Source organism: Thunnus albacares, chromosome 9 (genome assembly GCF_914725855.1).
Source record: "Thunnus albacares chromosome 9, fThuAlb1.1, whole genome shotgun sequence".
Taxonomy (NCBI): domain Eukaryota; kingdom Metazoa; phylum Chordata; class Actinopteri; order Scombriformes; family Scombridae; genus Thunnus; species Thunnus albacares.
This window is the reverse complement of record NC_058114.1, coordinates 25,114,524-25,137,981: the sequence shown is the minus strand read 5'-3', so window position 1 is coordinate 25,137,981 and position 23,458 is coordinate 25,114,524. Positions and strand designations below refer to the sequence as shown.

General features: G+C 41.8%; 2 protein-coding genes across 12 annotated transcripts in view; one reads left to right on the top strand and one right to left on the bottom strand.

Annotated features, from left to right (window-relative positions):
• ralgps2 (Ral GEF with PH domain and SH3 binding motif 2) overlaps window positions 1-23,458 on the bottom strand; it is an 81,475-nt gene that overhangs the window by 11,820 nt on the left and 46,197 nt on the right. The gene's annotated exons all lie outside the window — the stretch shown is intronic.
• Window positions 1,793-22,447, top strand: angptl1a (angiopoietin-like 1a). Its single transcript, XM_044361324.1, has 6 exons — window positions 1,793-2,116; window positions 15,626-15,883; window positions 16,027-16,647; window positions 19,621-19,814; window positions 20,849-21,119; window positions 21,243-22,447. The coding sequence occupies exons 2-6, from the start codon at window positions 15,694-15,696 to the stop codon at window positions 21,428-21,430; spliced, it is 1,464 nt and encodes a 487-aa protein (XP_044217259.1). The 5' UTR covers window positions 1,793-2,116; window positions 15,626-15,693; the 3' UTR covers window positions 21,431-22,447.

Genomic DNA, 23,458 nt, shown 5'->3' with positions numbered 1-23,458 from the left:
GCAAGCACCATGCAGCTGTGGGTTTCATGGTGTGAACACCAGCTGGTAATTGCATGCTGCTTATTTAATATCTCACAGGCCAAAACAGACCCCGCACAAACTCCCATTTGCATATACTTTGCTCAAGTTTCAGAATGTTTTTTTTGCCGTGATCCATTCCACACTAATCTAAAAGATAGCCTTGAGTAGATGACTGATCTTCTCTTCAGCCTTTCCAACTCAAGCTCGTCTTCTCTACATCTCTCCCCCGGCTCTTTTTGGCAGACTTGGAGCAGAGCTGAGATTCTAAGTCTCTCATTACATAAATATTAACATTAAGAGAAAAACCCAGGAGCAGCTTCCCACCATTCTGAAAAGTGATTATCAAGCTTTAGAAGTGAACTGATGGTGCGCCTTTCCTTCCTCCTCTTTCTCTTGCTCAATGTTTCTTTCACACGCCAGCGTTGAAATTGAGTGCAGATGTAAGAAAAGTTATCACACAGTAGACTACATGATATCCACACCCGTGCATTTCTTGGAAATTTGGGTTATTCTCGCAGATGTGTGCACACAGCGATAACGTAGTGCATTCAGAGTCTAAACACAGATGCACAAATAAGCAGCAACAACAACAGAACTGTAAAACCAGATCCAGTAGATAAAAAGGGCAAACCTTGTCTTCAGATAACATACACACAAACACAACACCATCTGATTAGAATCAGAAAGAGGGGGAGAGGCAGAGTGCAGAAGAAGCACTTTACAAGCTTTTGGAGACACAGCTGTAAGGAGGAAAGTGAGAGATGGGGAGAAGAGGAGGAAGAGAGGGATCCTGAAGGCTTAACCGCTATAGCTGCTCTTCTGAGAGCATGTCAGGGATAACAGCAGTTAGTCATGCACAAATCCAGGCTGCCTGGAACACCCACAGACAGATGTGTGTTTTAAAGGACCTGTGGTTAGGGTATGAAGACACTTTGTGTGTGTTTACATGTGGCAAACCTTGTATCAGGATCAAATTAGAAAGCTAAGGGTATGACAGAAGAGATGTGGTCACGAAGTATGGGAATGGGAAAACCACTGACTGCACCTCTTTGCTACCAGTTATCTAAAAAGGAACCATAAAATATTTCAGGACAAAAAAAAAAAAAAAAACCTTATCTGTCCATTTCTCACATACCTAAACGCATTAAAGTAAATGACTTCGCTGATAAGGTGCAAGCAGAGTAATGAAGAAGACCAGGCAAGCTCAGACTACACCTGGAGCAAGGACTGCTCCAATAATGCCATGAATCTGTTTTATCTGCCTTGCCTTGCTCTTCTGCTCTCACATACCCAGCTGAAGCTCTACAGGAAGTTACTGTTCAGAAACACGAGCAGCATTACAATCAGCTCTTTCCGTTGCTGCGGGGAAAGCAAAAAATCAAGGGATTGGGAGTTGTTACGGTTGTTACTCGTCAAAGTAATCAGGTGAAAAGGGGTCAAAGAATCTACAGACTCAGCAAAAACAATTCAAACAGGTCACATTTCCTCCCACTTATTTTGCTTCTTCTTTATAAAGAACCATGAAACCGTTGTTGAGGATGGGAAACTTAATGAGGCAGCTCTGTTATTCTCTTTTTCTGTCTTTTTTTTTTTCCAGAGTGACATCAGAGGTAGGCTGGGCCACTCCAAAAAAAATAGGAGAGAGGAGGAAAAAAAAAAAAAAAAAAAGTCAACCTCCAACTCCAACTCCCACACCCTCATCCCCCTTCTCCTCCCCTCTCTTCCTCCTTCCCTCCCTCTTCCAGTCTCCCCCATCCTTTGTGAAAAACTCGAGGCATCAGTCGCCAGAGCTCAGTCTGTTGAAGTGGCCGGCTTTTGAACCATGCCCCAGTCTGAGCCCCGGGACAGCTGAGTCCACAGAGAGGAGCACATCTTTGGGAGGTAGGCCTTGATTAAAGGCCTTATATTGTGATTTCCAGCTGCAGGACAGAGGGAGTCAGTGGAGGAGAGCAGCCCAGAGTGGAGGCAGAAGACTGGGACAAAAGGAGAGACAGAGAGATGAGTCCTGAGCACTGCAGCTCGGTGAAGACACAATACAATACACACGTGAAACTATAACTGCAGGAAACACACCCCCACTACTGGTAACAAAAAGGTAAATGTTGCCTGAGTTCATTCTGAGTTTGTTTTTGGAGTGTGTGCATGTCTGCGTGTGTGTGTGTGTAGATGTATGTATGAGTATGTGTGTCTGAGCAGCTGTGAGAGCTCTGGCTGAGAGGTTGGAGAGGTTAGGACGTTTCGTGACTGGAAGCTCCGTCTGCAGACAGAAACATTTAGCAACGCTTCTTTGGCTTTCCTCTGGAGTCTGAGGACTGGGATATACTGAGACGAATATATGAGACTAAGTACGCTATGCAAAGGGTGTGCAGGACGAGATTTGTGTCACAACAGGGATGAATTTATAGAGTGGGCTGCTAGATAATTTTTGGTATTTCTAATTGGTGGGTCAAATTGTTTAAGAAACTTTTTCAGTCATTGGTGTCTCAGTTAAACTTAATTTGAAATGTGCACAACAGCCTACCTGCATGGAAACAGGAGGCTTGAGGGAGAAAAGAAAAAGAAAGAAAAGTAGGACAAGATCATGCAGAGCATTCCTGCAAAACACTTGAGGGAGGCTGATCTGATCAGATGGAGAGATTTGAGATCTGGAGCCAGCACTGTTTATTTTTTCTTGGCTTTTAGTTTTCTAATACAGCTCCACCTGAGTCTGGCTGCTAAATGGGGTGCAGGGATGACGCTGAGTTAACCTGGTGGAATAAGGGTTAAATCAATAATATTAATGAGGTTGTGACATGTCTTTCAGCACATGCTGATCCGTGTTACATAGGGTGGTCATTAGATCATTCATCAAGATACACAAACATAACGCAGTGTAGTTTGTGAAATCCCTCAAAGTTACAGGAGTCTCCTTTACAGGGTCGTGTTAGGTTGGTAATCCAACCCTGACCACATCCTCTATCAAATACAACCCATGGATATGAGACACTTCAGTCACAACTTTGTCATAATAGCCAAACCTTTGAACACTAATAACATCAATGTGGTGCACTTCCATATCACCAACTCACAATTATCTTCAAATGTTTTCACTTACATCCTGGTCTGTGAGATCTGTGGAAAATATTCTGTTCACTAAAAAGCCACATCTGTGAATGCTGTACACGGCCATGAGAGAGAGGACAGTGCATGCACACAACCACACACACACACACACACACACACACAGACACACTTCAAAAAGCCTGAGTTTGATGTAAAATGCAAAATGAGGGAATGGCAAAAGACTAAGAAAACATTTCATGAGCTTGCTCCACAGACTAATAAATCAAAATATCAATACCCCCAATAACTCAGTCTGGAACAGAGGAAAGAAAGCTAAAAAGATAAAGAGGAGGAGGGAGCAGCAGTCTGAGAAATATCCAGAACATTCTGTGCAGGGGCGGCAGAGCTTGGCCCTCAGGTTCACCTGAAACCCGGGTGCATGGGGACAGGCCTGGGAGAAAGCTTTAAATGGGTCATTACTAACAATTCATACGTAAACTAACCATTCTCTTAAAACTCACTCGGGATAATAAATCACAACAGAAAATCTGTTTGATGTCTTTACCATTTAAAGTTTTTAAGACTCCCTGGACAAGCCAATAAATAGCGATCAGCTAGTGCCTGGTAGGCTGTCAGAGCCAGTTAACTGCTGCCCTCCCCCAGCCATCCTGTCACACACAGTGTTGTAACCCAGCAGGAGATTGATAGCTCACTCAGCCAGCACCAGCCAACTGCGGTTTTGGGCGATGGGCATGCGGCCAATTGTATCTTACTATTTAACCTGAGGCTGTGTGTCGACCCTTTGCAGACACAGATGTCTAACGGACAGCTCAGCTGATCTTATCAGTAAAACTGAACCACATATAGAAGCAGACACACAGATAACACACACACACACACTGAAACACACTAAACACAGACATGGGCTTGTCCGACAACACTGCTCCTGCACAGCTGGCAACATGCGGTTAAATCCAACCACAGCTACAACAGAAAATCCCGCACACATAACTTTTAAAAGTTAACCATACATTATGAGTTGCAGGGCTGTGTGTAGCACTTGTGTCTAGCTTGAAGAGCAGCAAAAAAAAAAAAAAAGAAATCTATGGGGGAAAAGAGCCAAGGCTGTTGCAAAATTGGAGGAAAAGTCTTGTTTATAGCTGCACTGTGAAGCTCATTTAGAATCCCTCTAATGAGAGCTTGGACACAGTTGAATGGACAGGTCAGCATAGGGAGGAAGAGGTCAGCCAGGAGGTCGGGACAAACAGACAAGAGAAGCAGAGGCATGTAACGAAGTGGAGAAGTGCGTAATGCTGTGCGTGTGTGTGTGAATTTTACGTGTTCTTCCTTGTTGATTCAACTAATAGAAAGCATGTGTATGAGCTTAAGATGAGGTGTGACTCAGAAGAGAAATTAATCCAAGAAAGAGTATTGGAGGCTACAATTAATCCCCTGAATCAGAATCTATCAGCCAAAGGCTATAAATGCTGTAAAAAAAAAAAAAAAAAAAAATTAACTCTCCCTCCTCCTGGCTCTCCGCTCTCTCCTGACCCTCCTCCAGCTCTTCCCTAATGAAACTGTGTGAAACCTAAGTAGCAGCATATGTTCGTCCAAAGTGTCATTTTACTGGTTTAATTCAATCAAGAGAGGAAACCCACCTGAACAGGCAAAGTTACAGCCAATCCGTTTAGTAAAGCCTGAGTAATAAAATTGGGATTTTGTTATGCAAGACTTAATTCATGCCTGTGTGTGTATGCGTCATTCTGAGTGTGTGTAAAAGGAGGCAACGAGGAGGTTGTGTTTGTGATGAGGGGCAGGGTTGTGTATTTGTTCTGTGATGGAAGGGAGGTAATGAGGATGAGTGTCATGAAGTGATGGAGGAGGGTGTTGGAGGGTGGAGAGTCCTTATCTTGACAAAGTATGACAGATAGAGAGAGAAGGCCTTATATGAACTCTGTCCTGCTGGATTCCCTGGGCACAAGAACTGCATGTTTGTGAGTGTGGTGTGCAAAAAGGAAGAAGGGGAAACTATTTTTCCACAAAGACCAATTGATTGCAGGGGTTTGTGGAGCGGACGGGTAGGGGGTGAGGCTGAGGAAGGGTGGGGCTGCACCCTAATCCCACATATAGACCTCTGACCCCAACATCAGCCCATATGTTTAGAGTTTCACTACAGAAGAAGGAAAACAGATGGGGGGCCGTGGGGCCTCAAGGGTTTTGGGGGCTCCCTGCTCAGTAATATGCATCATGAAGGTAGACAGCTCAGTAGCTAGAAAGCAGGAGGCGGGAACCACTTCTGAGGATTTTTTTTTTGTTGGGTTAGTTGTTTCCGAACCAAAGCCCAATGCCTTCCTAAATCGAACCACTTCATGTAACACAACTTGTTCGTTTTTCCACCTCACCCTTCATTTTTAAAATCCTGAGGGGAGGCTCCAATTCCAATTACTGGCTCCATTCATAAATGCAGATAAAACCCTTGTCTTGCTCTTTGTATCTGCCTTGATTTCCCTTTTAATATTTCCAGGATGCACTGTTTAATGGGGAGATATAAAACAGCACCATTAATACTGCAACATGAAGCATTTCATATTCCACTGTGGTAGCAGTGCTTAATCTTAATTGGGTTTCTTCAGTTTTGTTGATGAGGCTTTTATGAGTTTTTCCTTGTTTTGTTAGAGCTGTTTTTATAGTGTACTTTTTTGTACTGCTGTTTTTGTTTGCTTTTTTTCATAATGTCAACACTTTTAAAAACCCATCATGCTGCGTTCACCTCTGCAGCCCTCGATAACCTCACATACTTACCATTTATTCTCTCTGAATTCATTCAATCCTTTATTTTAAACTGGTTAGATGGTTTCTCAGATGTCAGTTCTTCATTTTCCTGCTCATGGCTCTGTAAGCAATTGTTTCAGCAAGCGCACAAGAATGAGTCTTTGAGGAGCAGAGTGCATGAGTGGGCATGTATACTCAGCTCTGTTGACAAAAACAGTGAGTGATGACATCATGTATAGATGAAAGGCTCTGGCTGTGTACTAACAGTAGAGCTGGCTGAGCTCCATGTTGTCATGTTAAGTAGTGTTGCCGTTCACTATTGCTGGTCCCACGCCTCCTCTCACTTATATCTTTGCTTTTCTCTCTCCTCTGATCTGTCTTCTGACCACTGATGGATGTGTTGTGTGATTAAGGGCATTTTGGACTTGTGGAAAAGTTTGAGAACCAGATGCAGGGTTTCCCACATAATTCACATATAATTGTGGCGGTAGCTGACTGGATGGGGGGTTCTTTTTCCAACTCTCAGCCCAAATTCGTCCCAAACTTAATTTACCGTTACATCCTCCCACCCCGGGACAATGGGAGGTCCACTCCAGCCCTGCACACTTGCTAATAACTTAAGAGTTGGGTCTCCGAGACTGTGTTAAGAACACAAACTAAGTTATCAGAGTTAACTTGAATGCATCAGTTTTGGACAAATTTGTGTAAAGGTGTTCATGATGCTAACCATGCGTGATCTCCGGATTTATTCGGCCAGCTGTTCTCTCTGCCAGGAAAAGCCAACAACCATATAGACCGCTCCTCTTCTTCTCTGGTTTTATTGGCAGACTACAAACCAATATTAAGGATGCATGCTGCCACCTACTGTACTGGAATGTGTAACATCATGCTATTCACAGACGTGTCCATTGTCATGTGTTTGTGAGAGAGAGACAGAGAGAGAGAGAGACAAAGAGAGAGAGCAGGGTGCTCAGCTCCAAAAATAGTGGCGGGTAATGTTGATATTGTGGTGGGCCGGCACAAATAAATGAATGTATGGGAAACGCTGAGATGGGGCGGTGGAAGGATGTGGATTTTGAAGCTGGGAAATACATTGGCCATGAAAATCGAAATACATTTTGTCCAAGTTTTTCCTCCCCTGCTTGTTGAACTGTAATCCATCAGGCTATAGGCTGACACATCAGCATTGGTAAATCACTGCACAGACAGAAGCTTTGAAACTCACACAGCACATATCAAAAGATACTTCTGGAAGTAAAACAGCCTCAATCAAAGTTTGATACACTCTTGGGAGGCCAGTATCCCCCTTTCCTAATACATGCATCCAACAGTCCACTGTACAAATGGATTAGCACATCACCAGAGATTCGCCCCACATATACTCATCTAGTTTAAGAGCCATGCATCAGGAAAGACAGAAATTAACTGTCGTGCTACTGTCATCTAAGACTCTGTTAGATGGGACTAAGGCACATCGTGCTGATGAACATGTTTACATGAAAGCATTTGTGCAACTTATCTTTAAGTCAACCTGTTGCTACTCAATTGCCAGTTTCATGCAACTCATTCCGCTGGCATATTGTACACTATTCCTGGCTTTTTCTCTTGTTGATAAACTTGGAATTGTTGTACAGTATTACTAATACTTTCATGGATTTGCCAATAATTATTACACCTACATTTATAATGTTAAATTAATGCAGTTATTGCTGCACAATATAAATGATATGCTGGCACGCTCAGCATCTATTACTCATTATTGCTCCATGTTATAAATCCCAGTTTATGAAAGGAAAATTTAAATGAATAACAGATGCATCTGCCAATAATTTGCCGTAACCTACACAGCATGAAAAGGACAGACTTACTCAGTATTTAATTTACTTGCACAGAAAAGTTTGTCTATTTTGCTCATATTGATATTTGTTCTGTACTTTGTTTTATTTGCAATTATTTGGTATTATTTTCTCCATTACAGAAAACACATACATATATGTTACAAGTAAAATACTAACATTAATGGGATTCATCCCAAAGAGCGCACAACATCTCCTATGTTTCTAACAAGACATCTGCAGCCGGTCAGCTTTCCATAGCAGTTCCTACTATGTGTTTATTAATCAGTTTATTGACATGTTATTTGTCTTGGCTCCGTGTGTTCCATCAGGGTTTTTGCCAACACATACAGTGTAACCTGAGGCCACAAGCATGACATATGGTTGTCTTTCTAAGGTAACAATAAACATTTATTATGCTGTTAACTGAAAAGGCAAAAACAAATTTTTCCTGTCAAGGAGTAACGTAAACAGTCATCTAGCTTAAACAGAAAACCAAGCCAGATGAAAGCCAGTCTCCTAGCCTTATACTCCAGAGAATGAGCGTGTGGTGAACTATCATTGTTAGAGCAAACCGAACCCAATCTAAAATAGTAACTCAGCTGTGGGTTTCATCAAGGCAAACAACAACACTGAAGTGCACAGTTGAGCTCATTGTCACAAGGAGCAAAGCCAGGGGTAAAGCTGATACCATGTTGCAATTTGTGTGTGTCTGTGGACAAAAATTGTGTTCAAATATGGGTACGTGTGAGGAGGAAAACAACCGTGTGTGCATGGGACAGTCCAGAAAGCTGTCATCATGGCACTAAACTCTTTAATTATTATTAGATTAATTAAACGAAGCCTCTGGCTTCACAAAATCACCTCCTGTTCAAGACAAAGAGCTGTATTCAGTGACAACCAGCAGAGCTGTTCATTTCAAACAGAAGAGCCTAACACTCTAATGAGAACATTAACAGAATGAACAAAAAACATAAGCAAAATGCAGAGTGCGGCTTAAGTTGCAGACACATGTGGCACATTTAAAAAATTGTCTTTAAAAGATGACAGAGTTTGTTTAATGGGCTTAAAACAGTAAGACCATTGCGTCTCTACCACAGCGCTCGAAATTGTCCTATTGTCCAAGTGACAATAAAAATAGCACCTAGGACACCATGATATGGTGTCTGGGACAATTCTGGGACAGTAGAGAAACTCATCATTATAAATGAAATTATTACTTTTACGCATCATGGAATATATACTGTATAAGTTTAATTGTTATGTGTTCAAATGTAAAAAATGAGAGGTGGCATCAGATGTATAAAGGGTTAAGCACAGTTAAATGCTATAACATGTTCAACAGATATACAGAAGTTGTGACGTTTGTGCTGCAATCTCACTCTCTGCCTCATTATTACAGATAATGACGTAACAAGGTGTCAGAATAAATTTTGGAAAGACATCTGAAGTCACCCGAGGGGAGGAGAAAGATGCACCTCCTTAAGACAGTCAGGGGGGGAAAAAAAGTCGATTGCAAGTCCTCCTGTGTGCAGAACAGAATTAGCCAGTAGCTAAACAAGCTAAACAAGCTAGCAGTGTCGCCAAAGCAAGGGAAAAAAAAATTGTTGGCCAACCATAAAACAAGTGAGAGTGAACCCAGCTGACGATAAGTTGGAGAATAACACAGGAAACAGGTGTTTGAGGTTGTTGATAAGTCAGACAAAAGCAAATGAGCAAATTAACAGAAAAATAAGTAAAAGGCAGATAAGATGAGCCAACCAGTACAAGCAGCAGCTCCAGTTAGCAGTGTCCAACTGAACCCACCAGGAAAGTTTGATTTTAATAGTACAAGTGAATGGCCAAAGTGGATAAGATGTTTCCAGCTCTTCAGAATAGCATCAAGTCTGGATAAACAGACACGAGAATATCAAGTAACTAGACTGATGTATACTCCAGGGGACGAAGCTGAGGACATATTGAACGTCTTGCCCTTAAATGATGATCAGAAAAAAATCTAATGAAGATGTGAAACAGGTTTTTGAGAAACACTGTGTGAACAAAAGATACATTATTTCTGAGCGTGCAAGATTCAACAGGCGCAATCAAACGCCAGGAGAACGTGCTGAAGCATTTATTACTGCTGTCCATAGCCTAGCTGAGAATGTGCATTTGGAGATTTAAGAGGAGAACTGATCAGAGACAGGATTTTTGTTGGCTTAACTGTCTGAGTCATTGCAGTTAGATCCTGAACTCACATTAGTGAAAACTATAGCCAGAGTGCATCACAGTGAGGGAATAAAGAAGCAGCAGCCAATACTACGTGGCAGCTTACATGAGAGGCAGTGAGAGAACTTAGATGCAATAAGTGCAAGGCAACAGACGCAGAGAGGCACAAAAGGACTAAAATACAGCTCCATGTCAAGCCAGAAAATAAAAACAGAGCCATGGGTTGTGGAAGATGAAGAAATGCAACAAAGCATCAGAGGAATGATTGCCCTGCCAAAGATGCAGAATGGTGCAAACGCAAACAAAAAGGACATTTTGCCCAGAAATGTCAATCAGCTGGTGGCATCTATGATATCACAGATGATTCTGCAGACTATGGAGCAGATGTCGCCTTTCTTGGAGAAGAGGTTGTTGAGATTGGCAGTGTTGAACATAATCGAATTAAGCGTTTACTATGAGATATGTTCAAAGTGTGCAAATTTCCATCGCTGTATACCAATCAGAAACAAATTTGCAGTTTGCACTTATGGATTTATTGATCAAAACAGTTAGAAATGAAGAAGAGTAACTCAACCAATGACTAAAAGAATAATGAAACTGATTGTGGCCAGACACCTAGGGTGATTTCAATTTCTTATCCAAATATAAGTGCAAGAAACAACTGGTAGAACTTCCATGGCGGACCAGAGTGAGTCAATGAAGTGATGCGAGTTACTGAAACAAAGTTATTAAACTAGATTTATAATGTAGAATTTTAAAAAAAAGAAAAACGAAAAAAAAAAGAAGAAAGAAGAAAAACAGTTGCGGGACACTGAGGAAAAAAGTTAATTTCAATTCCTGGTCTTGTTTAATTTACAATTATTCCCAGTTGGACGAACGTGTGTCTGGTAAAAAGAGCAAAGGAAGTAAATACAGCCTGTCCTTAAGACTGTTCCAACAACAGCCGTGACAATAAATTAAACGATAGTGGGGAAAGACAGACAAAGAGACAACCAGTGGGGAGTGAGGACAATTAAAAAGCATTTGTCATATGTCTCCAGACTATTAATAACTATAAGTGGGGTGACAACCCAGCAGGACACGTAAGAAGACTTATGAAGCTAAGACTGTTGCCAAAATATAATGCTGGCGGAGTCCGATGCTCACTGTAACTCCAACACAGTGTCTCACTGGTTTCACAGAGATATTTGGAACATACAAGTTGTTTGTCAGGATGGATGAGCCAACATGAAATTTAATGAATTCTATTATTATTAAGAGAAAATTGGTTTCAATTCCTCTTATTTGCTCTACTGCTAACAGTCTATGACTTTCATATGTATCTGGAAACTGTTGCCTAAAGCCAGGATCAGACTAGAGTAATTTTAAAATCCCAACCCATTTTGAAATTGGGTTGCATCATGCACATAAGGAGAAACTTCAAAGATGTTCCTCTCTCTAATCTCAAACATGCACACACTATAAGATTTGAAAATAATGGCGCATCACACACTACAGTATATTATTAAGATTATTGTGCTAGAGGGAGCAATGCACCACCTCACATGATCTCATGGGGAAACAGATGTAAACAAAATGCTTTCAAGTGAGAAAATACGAAAGCAGATTGATGAAAAAATGGTCGTGGAGACGTGATCAACACGGATTGTCTGTTCTTCAGCGAGAACTGGAGGTGAGATTTTAACTGTCAGTTTTAATATCTGCCAACAGTAGTATGCTAGCTAATGTTAGCCTCAAGGGCTTGAATGTTTATCGTTGCTTGACAACACCGTCAGCTCTCTCTCATTGGCTATTGTGGTTGCGCTCTGAAAGTAGTGATGTAATCATCCAGATTTTAACTCACAAAAACAGGTCTAAAATTATTGGGGTGGCTCCGATGAGTCTGCGAGCAGTTCTGGAGGTTTCAGATTGGATCCGTGAACCCTTCACATTACCAGATAATCTGGGCCGAACATCAGTACAGACCAAGGTCCCAGACCAGATTTCTCTTCCTATTGTGGGGAGGGGTGAATCTGGGATAATTTGGCCCAAAACCCCATTAGTCTGAGCCCGGCTTAAATGATTTAGCTGTAACCAAATAGACCTTGAGAGAAAAAAGGGGAAAGAACACAGAACAGAGAAAGCAAACAAGGCAGAAAGCATTCAAAAAAGGAAGGAAAGGAAAGTGAGGAGGGGTTTTACACATAAAAGAAAGCAATTAATGGAGAGAAAGAGCCAGAGAAAAAAGTGCAAATCTGTCAAGAGAAAAAGGGGAACAGGAGTATTTCATCTATGAGAGGCTCTGCCTCAAGTTATGTTCATGATGGCTGGCCAGGAAGGGAAAAAGGGCCATGACCCACTTTCCTTCACTTTAGTCTCTTCTATCTTTAATTCACTACTGTCTGTGCTATCCTTTTAAATCTTTGGGCTTTGTTTCAGCCTTACAGCCTGTCACTCCTCATCTCCTTTTCTTGTTCAGTCTCTGTAGTATCTGTACACACAGGCCGGTGCTCTTCTACTTCCTGACTGATGCCTCAACTGCCCTTCATATTCAACTCAAAGTAACATTTCTCTGCAGCAACTCACAATGCATTTCCAGCTAAATAATACTCAGAAACATGTGAAGGAACATTGCCCGTTCATGCCTAGGCACACCTCAGACATACAGTACTTATACATGTGAGTCAAAAATGTCCAGTGATGGAAACACAACAATGCAAACAAAATATTGTGCTGTGGTGCACATTTGTATTAACTTGTCATAATGAAATATACTCATAAACGTAGGAATTACACAGTTCTTCAATTGTAATCTAAAACCATATTCATCAGATGGTAAACGACTTATCTCAGTCAGGCACTGAGTGACAATTTACTGATGTCACTTTTATTATTTGTTGCGTCTTTTGTTGTCAAATTTAATACATGCCAGCTATGAGCTGTTGCTGGCGTAATGGTCTCCTCCATCTCCGCTGATCTAATATACACAGTGTAGTCAAGTAGGTCTGCTACATTTCTCAAAGCCATGCAGTAATAAAATGATCAAGTACAGTGCCGTATACAGGAGGACAAGTCTGAATGGTTTTTGTTACAAATATCACTGAACTTGCAGAAACAAATCAAAATTTAAAATCAAAAGAAAAACACAACATGTAGGAATACAGACTTTTACCCAGCCACATGTGAAGGCACATTCACATGCAAAGTAAAGTTTTACTCCCAAAGGTGACCACTTTATGTTTTCCGCTCAATTACCTTCCCAGTCCCCAAGCCCTTTAGCAGTGTTTCGTTTCGGTTTGTCGGGGTAGAAAAAAGGAGCCGCTCTGCGTGCTCTAAGGAAACACTGTAAAGCTTGTACCTTCATGACACACCAGTGACCTCTCCACGTTCACTGGAATGTCTTTGATATGCTGTGGTTCCATGAAAGAGACTAGGCCCCTCGTACTCAGAACCACCACCCAAGAGGAAATCAGACTCCAGAAGTCAGGAAAGAGAGGGAGGGGGAGGAGAGAGAGAGAGGAAAGAGAATGAGAAGAAAAAGAGATGGATGACAAGAAAGAGATGGAAAATGAGGGGAGTGATAGCTGATGAATGAGCTGTGATGTTGCCTGTCCTGTTTATGCCTCCTAAACTGTAGATTACGCTGAATGTGGAGCTCACATCAACAGTAGAAAGCCTTTCATAGTTTGGAAGAGAAGATGCACTCGAGAACTGATACCGCTGATGCTGCTGCTAAAGTCATTAGCGGCTCTCACTGAGGTTAGCAAGGATACAGTACCTGGTTACGCTGTCAGACACATCGGCTGCTGGAAAAACACACAACCATGAAAATGAATAACGTCTTTGGATAGTCATGCACACACGGTATTCAATCATACAGATGGACGCAAGCTTACGCATACCAGCGCGAGTGCGCACACACCAACAGTTCTCCAGTACTAGCTGTAATTCTGTCCCATCTCCAAATTGTTCCAAGTGACAGAATTGCCAGAATTCTTCAAGAACCACAATGGCGTCACATGGGAGACATACAGAGCCTGAGTTTCAGGGTGGAGGTAGGATTTAACGATGTGGCACTGAGTAGAGACTGACTGTGAAGAGTGATGGAGTAGATTGGGAGGGACTAGACAGTCTTGGCCTTACGCAGGACCGAGCCAGAGTGTTAAATGGAGCAGTGTGTCGCCTGTGTGTGAGTGTTTTCGTGCTTGTGCACTGATGAGACACAGAACTAGAATCAGTAGGGATAAGAAAGAGGCAAGAGAGCGCTAGGAGTCTCCCCTAAAATTAAACAGACTGAAGGAAACTCTGCTCATATTGTTTTCTTGCTTTCATCTCACACCCCTGTAGTGACTGTCTGTGTGACTATGTGTGTGAAATCTTTTAAGTGAAACATAAATACCATCTCTTACAAAACATCCCTGCTGGATGTATGGAGCTGTGGGCGCTCTGTGGTGAGCATATTTCACCTGTCTCACAGGAAGCTGCAGCGGAATTAGGGGTCAATGTGTTATACTGAGCGGGGCACAGAGCAAGACAGCAATACTGTTGTATGGGACAATAAGATCTGATCTCTGGGCAGGAAGGGAGGTCTTGAACCCTCTTAGAGGCCCTTTTGACCAAATACTTAAGACCTGAGGAGCCCTGGGACATAAACTCAGGAGCTAAATCAGAATCCAAATGTTCCTTTGAGTTTGCATTTCCATTGCTTCTAAAGATGTGTGAAGATCAAGCAAATAAAGTAAAAAGCATCAACTTACATGTAAATAGACAAACTATTGGCTGACTGAGATGCTTCAATCTTTGTTGAAAAGAAGATGCAGAGGTAGAAAGGCAGACTCAAAACTACAGTGAGGCAAAACACCCACTTCAAAAGTAGTGAAGAGAGTGTATTTAGTTTTGATATGTGATTGCAATGAAACAATAAACAAACAAACAAACAACATAATCCTGCTCATTTTAGACTAGACCAGAAATGGGCTACATAGCCAGTTTAAAAGTTGACGTTAAAAAAAATATTTTCATCTTTCTCCAAATATTGGTGCGTGTGTGTGTATATATATATGACATCATGTATATCAACAACCCCCTTTGTTTGAATCACGTCCATGAACTGTAGCAGTCAGACCAGGCTGTACCAACTCAGGAGCAGAGACTGTTTGGGGGGCAGCAACTATAGTATGGCCCAGACTCCAAAACTAGAACTAGGTTCCTGTTGCCAACATACAGAAAAGTTCCTCGATTCCTAAAAAAGTATTCCTGGAAAAGTTCCTGCGGTCGAAAAAGACAATAAGGTTCATACTATACAAGACAAGTGATAGGAGTTTGGTACAGAAAAGAATAAAGATGACGGACATGCACCAAATTTAAAGCACAGTCACATATCAGATCTCTTAATAGGGTAGGGAAGCAACACAACCTTAGAAAAATGGGGCGTCTGTCAGTGGGGAAACTAACTGAGACAGAAAGCAGACCTCGTCCTGTTGGCTGGACAGCAAATGTGTTCTTTCATCTTTCCACACAAACAACACTATGTGGAGCTATGACCTGACAACTGTGCTACTGCGCACTAACTGAACACTAAACAATTGCTAATTGGCTGATATCTGAAAAGTGTCACATAACTTTTCATGAAAAGCTTATGGTAGTAATTTTCTCTGGTCTGGAAAAACATAAAACAACACTCCCGCTGTTTGAATTCTTTTTGTTACCCTCTGTAAACAAAGAAGCTCTTTTCAACTTCTAACTCTTAAGGTTGTGTATTCTTGCAGGGAGGCCTGGAGGGACTTGGAGGGAGCACTAGAAGCTGTCCATCAATCCATCTAACCGGCCAGCAGCAATGCATTGGCTGATGTGGAGCCTGTGCGCCCTGCTCTGCCTCTCCCTCTGGGAGGAAAGTTACTGCAGGAGCTCCAGGGAAGCCCGGAGGACCAAAGAGCCATCTCTCCGCAGAAGTAAAAGAGCTCCTCCGGATCCTGATGCCAAGAAGTGTTCCTACACCTTCCTGGTGCCTGAGCAGAGAATCACAGGTTCAAAAGATATCATATTTTTGTAATAAACCTTAAGTTATTCATCATATCTGTCTTAATATCTCATAGATTTAATTCCTTGCTTTTCCTAAAGTCAAAACAGCTTCTTGGTAATCTTCTAAATAATTCATATCTGTCATCAGGTCCAATCTGTGCCAGCACCACAGGCCCTGAGCCAGACAAGGACAGAGTGACCCGTATGGACATTGCAGATGTGCGGGAGGTGCTCAGCAAACAGCGGCGTGAGATTGAGACGCTGCAGCTGGTGGTGGACGTGGATGGTAACTTGGTTAATGAGATGAAGCTGCTGCGGAAAGAGAGCAGAAACATGAACTCCAGGGTGACCCAACTCTATATGCAGCTGTTGCATGAGATCATCAGGAAGAGAGACAACTCTCTGGAGCTGGCCCAGCTGGAGAACCGCGTCCTCAATGTGACCTCTGAGATGATGCGACTGGCTTCGAGGTACAAGGAGCTGGAGGGCCGTTTTGCTACAATGGCCGGGGTGGTCAACAACCAGTCTGTTCTCATCTCCGCACTGGAGGAACAGTGTCTGAGGACCATAGGACGCAGTGAGCTGCCCGCAGTTCCCCCGCTTGTACAGGTGGTACCTCAGAATATACCAGTTAACAATCGTTTCACCAATGAGATACAGAGGGACAATAACAACCGGGCCTTTCCCCGGGGATCACGCATGGACTCCCCCACTGCAAGCCCATTTGGGATCTACCCTCCACCACCACAGGGAACACTTACCTCAGATGGTATGTACAATTATCAAAAGACGCAGGGGATGATCAAGAAATAAGTGATCGAATGCTGTAAAATAATAATAATAATAATGGGTTTTTAGGAGATGAAAGCTATGCAAAATCAAAAAGTCAGTTTCATAATTTTGCAATTACTTAGGTTATTGTAAGTTACTTCAGTAACTGCCCTAATTAACTGTACAAAAAGTTGCTTGCGTATAACTGCAATTCAAAATGTAATTTCTCACAATAGTTGGTATTGCTGAGGCACAGTTGGCTCATCCTTGGCATGCAAGAGAGGCAGTGAAATCATACATTCCTATGATTCCCATTTGGCCTCCTGTACTGGCTGCACTGCACAGAGCATATGTGCTAAATTAATAGGACGTGGATTAAGCCTTTTTCAAAAGCATTAGAGACTTCAAAGGACTGGAATGTATATCTACTGCAAAGCTTTACTCTGGTTTACATCCGGCCTATGCAAGTGTATGCATGTACAAGAAAAAAGGGGGGGCAGAGAGCAAAGAGAGCACACATCTGATGGACTACACTGACAAGTCCCAGGACTCCAGACAAAACCAACAAATCAGATAAGATTATCTAACATCAATAAGGCTTCTGTACAGTACTAGTGATTGAGTAAGTGTGACATCTGAGGAAGTTCAGCTTCAATATGAAACCAATATGCAAGATTCAAATGCTACTTGGAAATGGCTCCTAAAAATTAGTAAGGGCTGTTGTATTTTGACTGGCAATTAGATTGTGGCAGGGAATGTTGACAGGGGTTATGCAAACAGATGGCGAATTGGAAGAAATAATTCATAATATCCCATAGACAAAAAGGGAATGAAAGGAGGTATGTTTTAATACTGACAGGGGAGTCACTTAGTAGGGTGACAGAAGAATGTTGAGGCAAAAAATACTTTCTCATTAAATCTGATACTGAAATCTCTGTTTAAATTGGACACTTAAAAACCACAGTTAAAGATATGATTGCTAAAACTTTTAAAAAATAAAATAAAAATAGGTCCGTAATGTAGTGTAATGTTTTAACATTACGGTTACTGCCTATATACTAATGTGATGTGTGAATTTAATCCAAAGTAGCTCAAAGGTATTTTGTCAAGAGTTTGTCAAAAGTAAATGTTCAAAAGTCTGCTACACCTTCAACCCACCTTCAGCACTAATAATGATGCCTATTTCAAGCTCAACAAGCAGAGAAGCAAGGGGGTCGTATTTAAAAAGCCCCCATGGAGAAAAAAAACCCCTAAGGAAACAAGAGACATGGAAGAAAGAGAGAGGTGTGGAAGTGGTTGGGGGAGGTAAAATGGCAAGAATTTCACTTGTAGAGAAAAAAAAAGGACTGAGTGTTCTCATGGCTATTTCTAGCTTTGTATAACAATTCTCCACCTACCTTGCTAAGCCCTTATTGAACCGTAATTTTAGTGTTGCAATAGTTAATCATAGCTCGTTAGAACCGAGAGCTCAGATGCAATAACTCTCCAATTCCAAACGTCTCATCCATACTGTACATAAAATGTTCAGCATTAAGCTGCTGCTCAGACAAACTCACAGAATCTATTTGTCTGTGGCTGAAACAAAGCTGTCAATCTGGACTGTCCCAGTTTGTCTACAACCAAAAAAAAAAACAAAAGAAAGACAGAAGACACGAATTAATTTGTAATTTAGTTTTTTGGAAATGAAAAACAGGATATTTCTACCTCTTGTCTTCATAAAACATGTACTTCAGCAGTTCCCTTTCGTTTTCTGTTTCAAGATGAATGAAATGGCTTTTACAATATTTAGTGCCTATCTAGGTAAGACTTCAAAACCATAGACCACTAATAGGCTCTCTTCCATGTAGGTTCACTACTACCATAAATACACATTGCCTGACCGCAGTTTGGTCTAGTTGAGCTCTTTTTAAACCACTATGGCTTGATGACTCAATTTATTTTAAACCTCAACATCTTAAGGCTTTGTTTAGACAAACTGACAAGAAACTGACAGAAAATGAGAGAAAATGTGAATAAGCTGGAAAACCCCCTCACTGAGAGGTCTGACGAAGACATATCATTACTAGAAAAATACGAGCTTGTGTAAGGGAGTTTTAGGTATCTGTTCTAGGGCTTTACACTGGATCCCTATGTGCTCCCACACTCAGCTGAGAAAACCATCTTCCATAGGCCTTTAGGCCCTGGAGGCCCCCACACAATGCCTGTGTTCATGCTGGTTTAATACATATTCACACAGGGGAAAACAGAGGAAATATGCTGGGTTTTGGTTTAGCTGCTTCAGCTTTGGGTGCAGTGCTTCCACATGGCTTCATTTTTGAAGGCAAAATCTATGTGAATATTCATACAGCAATTAAACTGCATGCATACATGTTTGTGTAACTTCAGACTGCAGGATGTTTGGATGGTCTGAGCAAAACGAGATGTTTTCCAAATAATGTGGCCACAATAATGCACCCACTCAAACTGTGGGGTCGTGGCAGACGTTCCTTCCTGACGTTCTCTCTTTTCTTTTGTCCGCTGTCTACAGATCATAGAATGATGATGATGACTTTTGCATATGCGATAAAAAAAAGAAGACATCTTGTTCAACTTAAGGTGCAGTGTGGTATATTCAGGAGACTCAAACTGTCAAGCAAAAAACTGTTATTCAGGCAATTATAGTAGGAACCAAAAGACCAAAAGTCAATTACAAAAGATATGATAATTTATGGATTTTCTTACATGGGAGTAACAATCATTTCAGCATTTCATTGACCCAAGAGATATTAGCATTAACCATTACACCAGAAATACTTGGGATGTTTGAGAACATTATCAAACAAATCAACATTACTGTGTATTGTGGACCAAGATGATGTCGCAATAGGAATCCCCAGATATCAAACATTTTAAATCTGACTCACTAACAACATTTCTATTCAACTAATTATTTCTCTCTCTTTTTCCCCCACAACCATGTTTCCAACCTCAGGTCCCTTCAAAGACTGTTACCAGGTGCGACAGGCAGGTCACACCACCAGTGGGATGTACCTGCTTAAGACGGAAGGCAGCGACCGGCTGATCCAAGCCTGGTGTGAACATGGCCTTGACAATGGAGGATGGACCGTGTTGCAAAGGAGGAGAGATGGCTCTGTGAACTTCTTTCGGAATTGGGAGAACTACAAAGTAAGTTCATTGATTGAAAAAGGAAAGTTGGTTTTAAGAGGGTAAAGGTAAGGTTTAATAAACTAAACAAAAAACAGCAATCGGTTATGAGAAAAAACTTCTCTATTCACAGCTTTTCCTTTCCTCTTTCCTACGCGACCCACTCTCAGCAGTTCATTTTGGGGTCGCCAAGTGAGCATTAGCTCCATCAATGTAAACAGCTTAGTGGTGGATTTCCTCGCACCAAAATCACAGCCAGAAACTGTAGCCAGGGACCTACATACAAATATACACAATCAGAGAGCGCTGGTGGGCTGAGAAGGAAATGCAGCTCTACTCTCAACCCCACTGGAAATGATCCCTTCATCCTTTTCCTCCCATGTGTCAGCCTGTGCAACTGAAATGTGATCCAGCAGCAGACAGACGAAGGAAAACAATTTTTATAACACCCAGAGCAAAGAGTGACACTGATACATGGCGTGACAGAAATGTCTGGTCTCTCTGTTTTCTTTGTAACAACCGTGCAGAGCCAAGAGTTCTCCCCTTTGTCAAAATTAGATCTAGAAATCAATACGTATACGCTGTCTGGATCAAGGACAGAAATGTGTCTCTGCAGCTCTGCATTTGCTATATTCAACTCTCCATCCAACCAGAGCCAAATCACCACTGACCCTGCCATTCAACTAATTTGTCTCAAGTGAGAAACCACAGATCACAACCTTAACACATTATCGTCTCAATGGGAAACAGATTTTATTCTATTTCACTTGATTGCAGGCATCGCTTTTAAACTCTGCACTCTACTGAAAGATCTTATTAACCTCACTCTGCATTACTGTTTGTGTTTTTTGGACGTGACTTTACTACACTGACCACAGACTAAAGGGAGATCTTTTCTTTCACCCGTTGCCTAACCCACTGTGTTGACTATCAAGACTCAAATCAATGCAGCACTTTGTTGGTCTGAACCACATTGCAATAACATTTTAACATAGACCACAACTGAAAATGAATAACAGAGTGTGCTGCGGCCTGTGGTGCTTGTCCCCCTACAGAGAGGCTTTGGAAACATAGATGGTGAACACTGGCTTGGGCTCGACAATATCTACAACCTGGGGAAACAGGGTGACTATAAGCTGATGATAGAGCTGGAGGACTGGACAGGGAAGAAGGTGTACGCTGAGTACAGCAGCTTCCACCTGGAGGCAGAGAGCGAGGGGTATCGGCTGAGGCTGGGCACCTACCAGGGCAATGCTGGGGACTCCTTCACCAGTCACAACGGCAAACAGTTCACCACGCTTGATCGCGACAAGGATGCTTTTTCTGGTAAATGCAATTTGATTTCTGATTATTAGTGGTACAGCTATGGCATAACAGAGAGTAAGCTACTTCTTAATCGGTTCATTCCACTGATCTTGTTTTCTACCATTGTGTTCCTCTGTCCACTAGGTAATTGCGCCCACTTCCATAAGGGTGGCTGGTGGTACAATGCTTGTGGCCAGACCAACCTGAATGGTGTGTGGTACAGCGGGGGAGTTTATCGCAGCAAATTTCAGGATGGAATCTTCTGGGCAGACTATGGAGGAGGTTTCTACTCTCTCAAGTCAGTCCGCCTCATGATCCGACCAATTGACTGAAAACTTGGACTGTGGTGTGGACCTTTGACCTCCTTCCTTATCTTTATCTACCCATAAATAAATACTGTAAAGGCACAACGAGAGATCTCCGCCATCATTCAGCTGTGCCTTGTAAGAGCTGGAGGAGGAAGAGACGATGGCATGTGTTTATGGCCAGACAATAATGACTCCAGCAGTCTGCGCAGGGGCTAGCTCCCAAGTTGACTTTAACGTTGAGATGAAGACTGATACCATTGCCCTCCTCCACCTTTCAGTCTGGACAGTAATGGTCCATCAAGCTCCCTGGGACCATTCAGTATTACTCTCAAGTGTCTATTTTACTCACTCTTGTTGAAACTCAGTATGTAATAAAGGGAAATGGTCATTTACTAAAGACATGAGATTTCTTCTGAGCAGCTAATGGTGACTTATTGAAGCCCCCCTCCCAAGGGCTATTGGATGTACTGGGATGTTTCACCTTACTAGCATGAAAAATTATGCAATTACAGTTCCGAGTGTTGCCAATTAGAATACCTGCCAGTCAAATGGTTAGAAGACAGGCCTTACAAAACCTGCTGTCTTGTGCTACTTTTTTATAGGTTTTGTCTGAACTTCTGGGGTTTCTCTTCAACGCCCCCAACAGAAAATGAACTTGTGCAACAATGTGCTTGTCCAATATGCATATGGCTGAGCTGGCTTTGGTATGTAAATATCGTTGGCTTTATTTGTGAAAGTTAATTTAAGAGGTGTGAATCTACTCAGGCCAAATGTTCACAATGTTGTCACTCTGCCATTCTTTGTTATTTATCGGTGTATTTATAGTAAGTATAGTCATGGCCATTTTCTATATAGCCCTGTAATGGTACAGTTGTAATAAATTTTATTTAGAGACACATTAAAAACACATGAACAGAAACACACACAAATAGCCAACACAAACAATTCCAGTGTGGATGTCTAATTGATTGGAGGAATGAGAACCTGTGACATGCACTGTCAGTTTTCATCCAAATCAAATTAAATTCTTTTGTAAACACAGTACTGTCCTTCACTCTTCGCTCAGCTTCTTGCTCGGATGAATAGCAAAATGAGTGTTTAAAATGCAAATGCCTTCTTTGACAAAACTATTTCCAGAGTGAATATAAAACTTGAAATATTACAGTACGTGAAATACCAGCTGAGGTTTTACCTCTATAAAAGGATGATATAATCATCTGAAATGAACCACTTCAAATTTCTCTGATCTGATGTAGTTGCAATCCAAGCTGTCAAGGCACCGAAGTAGGTCAGGGGGATTTATTAATTACAGAAAGTGGGCAGCATAAAAATGAACTGTGACCATAGAGAGAGACTGCATTTAAAATCCCATTACTCTTGTTCTGAAAGAAAAACGCTAAAACAAAGGAGAGGCTTAGAAGAAATATGTAAGAGAAAAACACTGTTTCAGTAGAAGCAGATAGGACTATATTAATGTAAGAGCAGAAACAGATAACAGGGAGGACATTAAATGATGCTGCTATAGAAGAATGTAGACTAAAGTGAGAACTGAAGAGACAGCAAGGGTGATAAAAGGCAAGAGACAGACGGCGAAGAGAAGGAGGGGAAAATTCCTTCCACATAAAAACTGTTGAGCTTTTCTTTCCCTAAAATACATACGTCCATCTTGAAATTATGGCTCCCCTCTGGACCTTTCCCTCTCAGGAGCTGTAAGTCAGAACAGATAGGAGCCATCTGACGCAAACACTGCGAGGAGCAGAAGCTAACGGACACATAAAGTCAACACATTTAAGCTCACACAGACGAACACACACACACACACACACACCGACTGAGCCAACAAAACTGGCTTTCTGTGACAGGCTTACTGTCAGAGACCTAAAATACTTTATATCCATGGAGTCCAAGGGTCTAAAGCCAGATCTGTACTAGGTCAGAGGAACCAGTAGGGAGTTAGTTGGCTTGCTTTTCTGATCTGACACATATGACACCTTACCCCTGGTGCTTTCCATTACACTGGATATTCCATACAGTGCAGCTTGTGTCCCACAG